The sequence below is a fragment of the Orycteropus afer genome, unplaced genomic scaffold (genome assembly GCF_000298275.1).
Source record: "Orycteropus afer afer isolate SDZICR_OR568_19922 unplaced genomic scaffold, OryAfe1.0 scaffold00385, whole genome shotgun sequence".
Taxonomy (NCBI): domain Eukaryota; kingdom Metazoa; phylum Chordata; class Mammalia; order Tubulidentata; family Orycteropodidae; genus Orycteropus; species Orycteropus afer.
The window spans coordinates 423,475-433,276 of NW_006921972.1; the positions used below are offsets into that span (position 1 = coordinate 423,475).

Below are 9,802 nucleotides of genomic sequence, written 5' to 3' on the forward strand. Positions count from 1 at the left end.
TGCAGCTCGGGACCCGGATCAACGGGGTGCAGCTCGGGACCCGGATCAACGGGGTGCAGCTCGGGACCAGGGCCAACGGGGTGCAGCTCGGGACCAGGGCCAACGGGGTGCAGCTTGGGACCCGGATCAACGGGGTGCAGCTTGGGACCCGGATCAACGGGGTGCAGCTCGGGATCAGGATCAACAGGGTACGCCTCAGGACCAGGGTCAACGGGGTGCAGCTCAGGACCAGGGTCAACGGGGTGCAGCTCGGGACCAGGGTCAGGAAGCATGCAGGCAATGTCTCCCTTCTTCAGTGCAGGACAGAGCTCTCAGCTCCTCCTGGCTGTGTAAGTGAACAGGCCATTCTCTCTGCCATGAGCATCCACCTTGGCCATGAAGCTTTCTTCTTGGCTGCCTAAGGATAGACTCCTCTCGGCTCCCTGAGGACAAGCTCCTCTTAGCTCCTCCTGGATAGGTCTCTCTGCCATCAGCCCTCCTGCCATCACCACCACCTGCCTCAGGGCCCCTTCTCAGCCTGTTGCCGTCTTCACAACCTTCCTTTAGGGGGTTCCTTGCCTAGTCTCTCTCTGCTTCTTCTCACTTCTCTTGTTTTTTCCCCCTGCTTCTGTGTGCTGCTTGTCTCAAAAACCTCTGTGGGCTTGACTGCATCTGATAGACAAACTCCTCATCAGTTTCAAGGCAGTCCTTGAGAGATGCATACCAATCATAGGACCAGACAAAAAGTGTCAAACCACAAGTTTTTTGTGGTTAACCCAGGAAACGTCAGTCCACTTAGACAAAAGAAACAAACCTTTTGAGGCAGAAAGTTAGGGCAAAGATGATTCCTTAAGGCTTGGGGGAAAAATATCTCAATCTGTTTTCCTGAAGGACCAAGGCAAAAAGCCACATAAAGGAACTCTTTTCACCACAGGGTTAGTCATTACACAAGTACTTGTTCTACAGAAAGACCTACTCTAAGATGATAGTAAAAGGGAAAGCTCATTTACCATTGGTGTTGGGGGCCCCCAAGTATGCTGTCAGTTCCCATGATTCTCTAGGACCACAGACCTCAGAAAAGCAGTTACACGCACAGTTACAGTTTATTACAGTGAAAGGATAGACATTAAAATCAGAAATGGCCGAAGGTGCTGTTATGGATTGAATTGTAAGTGCGAACCTCTGTGCTTGTGGTCAGAATCCCATTTGGGAATGGGCTGTCTTTGTTGTGTTAACAAGGCAGGATCAGTGTAGGGTGTATCTCAGTCAATCTCTTGAGATACAAGAGATTAAGCAAGCCACCAAGTGAGCAGAGATGGGGTGAGGTAGGTACTAACCCACCCAGAGATCTCCATGAAACAGAAACAGAAGAGACAAGGCCCTTGTTCCAGAGCCCACACCCTGAACTTGGACTTCTAGTTCTTGCCTCCTAAACTGCGAGAAAGCCAATTTCTGTTTGTCAAAGCCAACAAAAGTTACAGCTTCATTGTGCCTTAAATTATAGCTTATTCATATGTGACCCCCCCTCAAAAGTACTGGAACAAAATGATGTAGAGAGAAGTCTGGCTGGCCTTATGGTGCACACTGACATGAGCCCACGTCCAGGGAAGGACTTACGGGCTAGAGTGTGTGTGGAGGCTCCAAAGGAAGGCATGCGGCCTGGGTTTTGTAGGGCGTTTCCAGAATGCCCATCTCAGCCTTGGAGCCTGCAGGAAAACCCACTAGTCCCATCTATTACCCATAAACTGCCAAGTGTTGGTTACAGCAGCAAATCACCAAGTTGATTCAGCTTTGCTTTCTGAGTCATGGAAGGGGGCGTATCTCCTTAGAGGCAGTGTCCTCTGATGAATGTTTGGGAGTGGGGACGCTGTTGGGTTCTCATCCCTTAGCCTTGAACTTTTCACACAGAAGCAGGAGAATGTGAAGGTGTGTGTGTGTTCATGCATGTGTGTGCAAATCTGTTGTGTGTGCGTGCGAGTGTGTGGGGATGTGTTGTGTTTGTGGCTGTGTATAGTGTGCTGTGTGACTGCATGTCTATGAGTAGGGTGTGAGTGCATGTATGTGTGTGACATGTGGCATGCGTGTGTGTAAGAGTGTGTTCCTCTGTGTCTCTGTGTGTTGGAATCCACTGTAAAGCCAGAGGAAAGGAGCTCACGCTTCTTCCTGGGATGTCCGAAACCAGAGCACTTGGGTCAGTCTCATCCTGGAAAGATTTCTTGCTTTTGTCTCTGAGCTCTACCCATTGAAGGAAGGAAACAGAGTAAGGGCCCAGAGAAGGGGACAGTTTGACCATCCAGTGAGGAGGCAGCAAAAGAAGGCTTGGTGGAGCTGATGAACAGGTTCAGAGCTAGGTTTGGGGTCCGGCCTCACCCTTTACTCCCACTTGGCTTTGGAGGAATTACTTCGCCCCGCTGAGTCTCAGTTTTCCCACCTGGAAATGGGGACAGTGACAAACAGGTGCTTAGAAGGTCTGGTAAAATCTGGAGAGGCTTTGCTCAGGGTCACAGAGGGCATGCCCCACCTGCCACCCGTCACTTCCTTCTGCAGAAATCTCTGCCAGTTTCTCTGTCTCCTGGAAATGCTGCCCTACAGGTGCTGATTCTCTGTTGCAAAGTGCAGATGTCTGTGCAGGGGCGCTCTGGCTGGCTGGTGCTGGCAGGCTATGGCGTCTTGGCTCTTCAGAGGCGCTGGCATGGCTTCTGGCTGCCCAGCTGCCCACAGCCTCCCAGGTGCCCAGCTGCCTGGTCCAAGGCCGCCTCTGAAGCCAGTGTGCTCTTGGCCACAGTTGTGGTCCTGGTGAACTCTCTGCCTGTCCCTCTGTCCGTGCCTTGGCATGTCGCTCCCATGATCTTGTCCTCCGGCCCTGGGTTCTCCATCTTCAGGGTAGCTTAGTTCTTGTTTAGGGTTTGTGGCTGTGGCAGCACACCCAGCTCAGCCTGGGCTGCTCCTCGGGTTGGCTGTGCTTTCTGCATGCTGCTGTAGGCCTATCTGTGACCCTGCATCCTGCCAGTAGTTAGTATTTGAGCCTGGTGTTGAGTTATTCACAGGCTGGGGCATTTGTCTCGCCACTGCTGGCCTCTGAGATTCTCAGTTGGTGCAGGACAGGGAAAGCAGAGCTAAATTCAAACCCACCAATGGTTACATCAAGTGGAAACTGTGTGACCAATGAAAGGCGAGAGCTTGCCAGATAGATTAGAGGAATGAGACCCAAGTATCTGCTGTCAATAAGAACCCCACTTTACATATAATGGTAAAGATTAAAGATAAAAAGATGGGAGAGACTTGCCATGCAGAAGCTGATCAAGAAACTGGCAACAGCTGTATCAATATCAAAGTTGACTCCCAAGTGAGGAAAACTCCTGGGGTAAAGAGGGACATTATGTAATGATAAGTGGGCCAATTCACCAAGAAGACACAGCAACCCTAAATGCATGTGCCCCTAACAGTAGAGCCTCAAAGTACATCAAGCCAAAACTAATAGAAATTAAAAGAGAAATGGAGAAATCTACAATTAGGGAATTCAGTATTTGATAGAAAAAGTAATTAATAGAAAAAGTGGGCAGAAAACAGCAAAAAGCAAGAAAAACCAATCATCACCACCAGGCAACTGGATCTTACTGAATTTGTGGAGCACTCAACCCAGAAAACACTTTCTTCTCAAATGCTCATCGAACATTCAGCAAGACAGACCATATCCTGGGTCATAAAACAAACCCTAAGACATATCAAAGGGTTGAAGGCATCCAGAAGATATTCTGTGACTATAATGTAATTAAACTAGAAATTAAGACCAGTCTCGAAAGTCCTCAGATACTTGGAAAACGGCACACTTCTAAGTAATTCCTGGATCAAAGAGGAGGTCTCCAAGGAAACTAGACAATATTTTAAACGGAATGAAAATAAAATCATATCAAAGTCTGTTAGGTGCAGTTAAGGGATGTTTAGAGGGACATTTGTAGCATTATATACTTAGTAAGAAGAGAGGTTCAAAATATTAATCTAAGCTTTCACCTGAAACTAAAACATGCAAAATGAACCCAGAGTGAGTAGAAGGAGGGAATAAAGACAGCATACAGCAGTGGCACTGGCTTCTTGACCACAGCCAGCTACCGGAGGGAGCGAGTGGTTGAACCTGTGCGCTCGGGACCATGGTCGCAGGGGACATCAAGCTCAAATGGCATCACACACTACACAAAAACATTGCTCCACGTCCCACTTTGGTAAGTAGCGACTGGGATCTTAAAAGCTTGCAAGCAGCCATCTAGATGCAATGAGCAGGTCTCTCCTCATCCAGAGCAAAGAAGAACGAAGAAAATCAAAGATGCATGGAAATAATTAGTCCAAGGGACTGGTTGGTACACCATGTGATCCTCAGCCTGTATGACTATAGGACCAGAAGAACTAGAAGGTGCCTGGCTACCATTGTCAGCCACTCGGAGGGGGATCTCTGTAGGAGATCCTGGATAGAGAGGAAGAACAATGTGGAACAAAACTCAAAATCATTAAAAGAAAGGACCAGGTTTGCTGGTCTGATAGAGCCTGGTGAAACCCCTGAGACTATGGCCTCTAGCTGCCCTTCAGGTCTGGAATTGAACCCACTCCTGTGGCTTCTAGCCAAACAAAAGACAGGCACATGAGATTAACATTTACATTAGGTAGATACACTCCTTGGAGAGATTAATCATGGGAGAATAGAAGGGCTGTGTATGCACAGGGAGACAGCTCAGGGGGCAGGAGTGCATGGGAGGGAAGGACATGGGAGAAGTAACTATGGGGACGAAGTGGAAAGAGAGCTGTTGCATTGTAGGAAAATGCAGTCAATGCCATGAGACAAAGTGTATGTGAACTGCTGTATGGAAAATGAATTTGCTCTGTAAACTTTAACTCAGACCACACACATACACATAAAAAAGCAGTGAAACTGACCAGAAAACACAAGGGAAAAAATAAATTAACCCAGGAGCTGGTTCTTTGAAGAGATCTTTAAATTGACAAACCTGGAGCCAGACTGACAAATAAGAGAAAACACAAGTACCAGTATCAGGAGTGGAGGAGGAGATACGCCATAGCCCCCACAGACGTTAGAAGGGAGCCCTCAGACAAGTCCATGCTGCATTCAACAATGAAGATACAGTAGACCAGTTCCTTGGAAACCACTGTCGTGGGTTGGGCTGTGTCTCCCTAAAATATGTGTTGAAGTCCTAACCCCATGGACCTGTGGATATGATCTTATTTGGAAGTAACAGCTTTGCAGATGTAATCAAAGTATCCTCATAAGAAGAGAAGAGACACACAGGGAGAAGGCCATGTGTAGATGGAAGCAGAGATTGGAGTGACATTCCAAGATTGCCAAGAACACCAAGGATTGCCAGCAACCACCAGAAGCTGGGGTGAGGCAAAAAGGAATCCTCCCCTAGAGACTTCAGGGAGCACATGGTCCTGCCACGCCTTGATTTTGGAGTTTTAGCTTCCAGAACTGTGAAAGAATAACTTTCTGTTGTTTTAAGCCACCCAGTTTGTAGTACTTTGTTATAGAATCCTTAATACTACCATAAACTACCTGAACTGACTTAGGAAGAAACAGATCATCTAATAAGGAAATTGAATTCATAGTTTAAAATATTCTGGAGACAACCTTAGGGAAGCCAGAAATCTGATTTTTTAATTTTTTTTACACACAGAGTTAGTTATCATCTAACTCAAGAATGTTTTGAAGCACCATGTGAGCCAACACTGCACGTCAAATAAGATATGTCTAAAACAAAACATGAAGAAAACAAAAATCCTCACAATTGGACCAATAAGCAACCATGACAAATGGAGAGAAAAAAGGTTGAGGTTGTCAGGGATTTCATTTCACTTGGATCCACAGTCAATGCCCATGGAAGCAGCAGTCAAGAAATCAAAGACCTATTGCATGGAAAATCTGCTGCAAAAGACCTCTTTAAAGTGGTAAAAAGCAAAGATGTCACTTTGAAGACTAAGGTGCGCATGAGAAAAGCCTCATATGCATGTGAAAGCTGGACAATGAATAAGGAAGACCACAGAAGAACTGATGCATTTGAATTGTGTTGGGGAAGAATACTGAAAATACCAAGGACTGCCGCAAGAAGGAGCAGATGCGGCTTGGAGGAAGTCAGGCGGAATGCCCCTTGGAAGTGAATATGGCCAGACGCCATCTCTCGTCCGTCGGTCATATAGTCGAAGGGACCAGTCCCTGGAGAAAGATACCATGCTAGGTAAAGTAGAGGGTCGCGAGAAAGGGGAAGACCCTCAGTGAGATGCGTTGACACAGATGCTAAGAGGAACAAGCATGGCTGTGATTGTGAGGATGGTGCCAGAGCGGGCAGTGTTTTACTCTGTTGTACACAGGGTGGCTATGAATTGAAACTGACTTGACAGCACCCAACAACACAACGACAACACAACACAAGCGAAATGTATCGAAAACACAGCAATCTCCACTCCTTTTCAGCTGCCCAGGCCTTAAATCAGAGGGCTCCTGCCATGTGCATGCACACGGGTCATAACCCTCACGCAGCGGTTCTGAGAGACGGGGCTCCTTATCCTGGCGTCACAAATAAAACTGGGCTGACGCTCAGGGAGACTCAGGTCCATGCTCTGGAGCTGGGGCAGCGGGGGTGGATCTGGACTGGGGCCACCCGTGCTTTTTTTCTGTTGGCACCCCTTTGTAGACATGGGGACAGGTCCCTCCTGCCTGTGCCTGGGCTGGTGGGTCTGCATTTCTGACCTGTGTCTTGTCTGCTCTGAGCCAGGCAGGCTTACCCTGGGGGCGTGGTGCACGCCGCCTCCGTGCAGGCAGCTCTCTCCAGCTCGAGCTCTGTCATCTGGTTTAATTAGTTGGAAATGATTCAGCCAGTGCAAATGTGTCTAATTTAAACACATTTCATGCAGCAAACTACACAGTCCTTATCTTCATTATTTGGCAGTCTGTGCTCTTAAATGCTGGGTGCAAACACGAGATGTGCGTACAACATAGGCAGTAAGTGGCGGTGGTTCCTAATTTGTTCCATGAGGTTTCATGTGCCATTAGGGCTAGGCTGATGGAGGAGACATGGGAACTGTTTGCCGGGAAGCTTTGCAGGACTCCCAGTGATAGGCTCACCCCAAGTTATTTTACGACTGTGATGGTCTGGGCCTGGCATCCCCAAAAGCCCCGCTTGGCTCTGCTGTGTGTAAGAAGGTGCTGGCCAGAGAACCACTGTTGGCCCGTGGTTTGTGTCCTCAGCACCTTCAGATGCAGGGGTGGGGGTCCTCTCTGGAGGCCTGGCAGATGTTGCACTTGGGCCCCAGGGGAGTGGTGTGAACCATGCAGGCATCCTTCCCCCCTGCTCTGTGCCAGGTCCACTGGCAAACACAGGCCAGATGCAAAGCCTGTCACACAGATGGCTCCTGAAGCCAGCCCAGAGTGGTGTCCTGATGCCTGGGCCCCATTTGTCCCTGTTCTCCATTGTTCCTGGGTGTGTGTTGGGGGCAAGGCCGCTGCACCTGGTCCAGCCCTGCCTCCTTTGTGTGACCTGCCTCCCATCTCGTTCTCCTCGCTGTCAGGACCACACTCCCCTGGGGCAAGCCGAGCTCACTGCTGAGTGAGGACCACACTCCGGGTGTCTGGTTTAAGAGCTGCATTCTCCGGCCCCCATCCTGCAGAGCCCAGGAGGGACCACCTCACGCCTGTGTGTGTCTCCACAGCATCAAGATGGTGCTGATGTGGACAAGCGGTGATGCCTTCAAGACAGCCTACTTCCTGCTGAACGGTGCGCCACTGCAGTTCTCCGTCTGCGGCCTGCTGCAGGTGCTGGTCGACCTGGCCATCCTGCTGCAGGCCTACACCTACGCCCGCCGCCCCCCAAAGCCAGCGCCCCATGCCGCTCACCCCACCAGCGCCAAGGCCCTCTGAGCCGATGGGACCGGATCTGACTCCCGGGGCCATGGGCTCGTGCAGAGGGTGGGAGGGGCTGGAGGAGGCTGGGGAGCGTGCGGGGTCCCCAGGTGCAGGGCTTGCAGCTGCAGGGGGGTGCTCTTCACTGGTGGGTTTCACACCCCACGGTGGGTTTCTGTTATCTTTAGGGGACTGCAAGGTGAGTCCCCTTCCTCGCTTGCCCCAACACCTGGCTGAGCCTTGAGTGTGTTCATGCCATGTGAGGATGCAGTGTGTGTACCACACGCTGGCCCTGCTGGCCAGGCAGCCAGTGCTCTGGCTGGGGCAGGGCACCACACCATGGACCGGAGAGCCTCAAAGCGGTGGGGTGGGGTGAGGTGAGGTGGCTAGGAGAGCAGGGGCAGAGGTAGCATTAGCTGACAGCGGCCCCTGGACCACAGAATCTGCAGACAAACCCCCTCTCAGTGCCCGATGTCCCTCATGTGCCAGCACGTGATGGGACAGCCTCAGGGCGGACCGCCAGGCCAACGGGCCTGTGCAGAGGGAAGGAAGCCACCTGCGTGTGTGTTCATCGGTGCCGTTTGTTTACACGGCAGAGTTGCCTGAGACGGCATCGGAGCCAGCTGCCTCATGGGAGAGTGTGGTCCAAGCTTGGTCAGCAGCGTCTGAGGCAGCCACGTGTGTCCGCACGCCCTCGTGGCTCCATGGGTGGGGGTAGGGGTGGGTGGCCTCGGAGAAGGCCCCAGACAGGACCTGAGACCACAGTGTGGGCTCTGGGAAGGCCGAGGGGCAAACTTGGGCGTGGAGACGTGGCCTCAGCTGCCCACCTGGAGGGGCCTCCACTTGGGGGCTTGTCCTCTGTCCTGATGTCACGTGCACACTCAGGGCATCCCCAGCCCAGTATTAGGAGAGGAGTGTGTCAGGGCAGGTCCCTTTCCCCCGAGGAGTTCCTCGTACCTCAGATGGCTCTTGGGCCTAAAGTGACCTTACAGATCCCCGCCTGCCACCTGCCGCCTGCTGTCCATGCATTCTGCTGCATCTAGCTGTGCTGGAGCCACGTGTCCGCAGACAGCTCCTTCCCCATTGTGTGAGATGAGCTCCCCATGTCCAGTTCCAAGTGAACCCTAGCCTGTCATGGCCTCTGCTCTACACGCCCTGCCCATGGCCTGTGCCCTTCCACTGGGTGGAGGGGCTGTCTGCAGATGGGTGTCCATGGCCAGCACCACGGGGGCAGCAGGTGGTGTTGCTGGGGTGGGGGCCGTAGCAGGCTGGTGGGGAGGCCAGTGCTGGCCTCACCCACGTTTCCCTGGAGAGCCTGAGTGTTTCGTGAGGGCCTCACTGAGCTCTCAGCCTGTAAGCTGCTTTGGGGCGTTTGTTTTTAGGCACCGGGGGTAGTCTGCAGCAGCCGCTGCCTCCTGAAAGCCCGACCTGCGTGCAGGAACTGGATGAATGTATCCTAGCCCGGCTGTGTGGCAACTTCAAACCAATAAATGACTCAAGGACTCACTTGCTCTGGCGTGGAATTCATCTGCTGGGCTGGAAGGACCAGGCCAGTCCTGTGTCCTCATTCCTGCTACAAGGGGACAGTGAGGGTCAGGGCTCCCATCTGCAGGTCAGGTGGGTGAAACCAGACCCTTTCCAGATGCCGCCTCGAGCCTTGTTTTGACCTGGGGCCACCCACCTCATGGGACTGGACCTGCCCCTGGGGAACCTGCTCACTCCTGGCAGAACTAGGCGCCTGCTTCTGCCCCTTGCGGGGGGTTGACCCCTCCTCTTGGCCCACCTGAAGGAGCCCAGCCTCTGCCACTTCACATGTTCAGGACCTTCCCACCAACTCACTGCTAGCTTGTGTGTGTGTGTGTGGGGTCCCACTTCAAGTCCTAGAGACAGCTTTCAAGGGTAAGTAACTCAATACTGACCAAA

General features: G+C 51.7%; 1 protein-coding gene across 1 annotated transcript in view; it reads left to right on the plus strand.

Moving 5' to 3' along the window:
• Positions 1-7,897, plus strand: part of SLC66A2 (solute carrier family 66 member 2) — a 51,190-nt gene extending 43,293 nt beyond the window's left edge. The window contains exon 6 of the mRNA XM_007953300.1: positions 7,690-7,897. Within this exon, the coding sequence (XP_007951491.1) occupies positions 7,690-7,897 (208 nt within the window). The remainder of the gene's footprint in view (positions 1-7,689) is intronic.
• Positions 7,898-9,802: the final 1,905 nt, after the last annotated feature.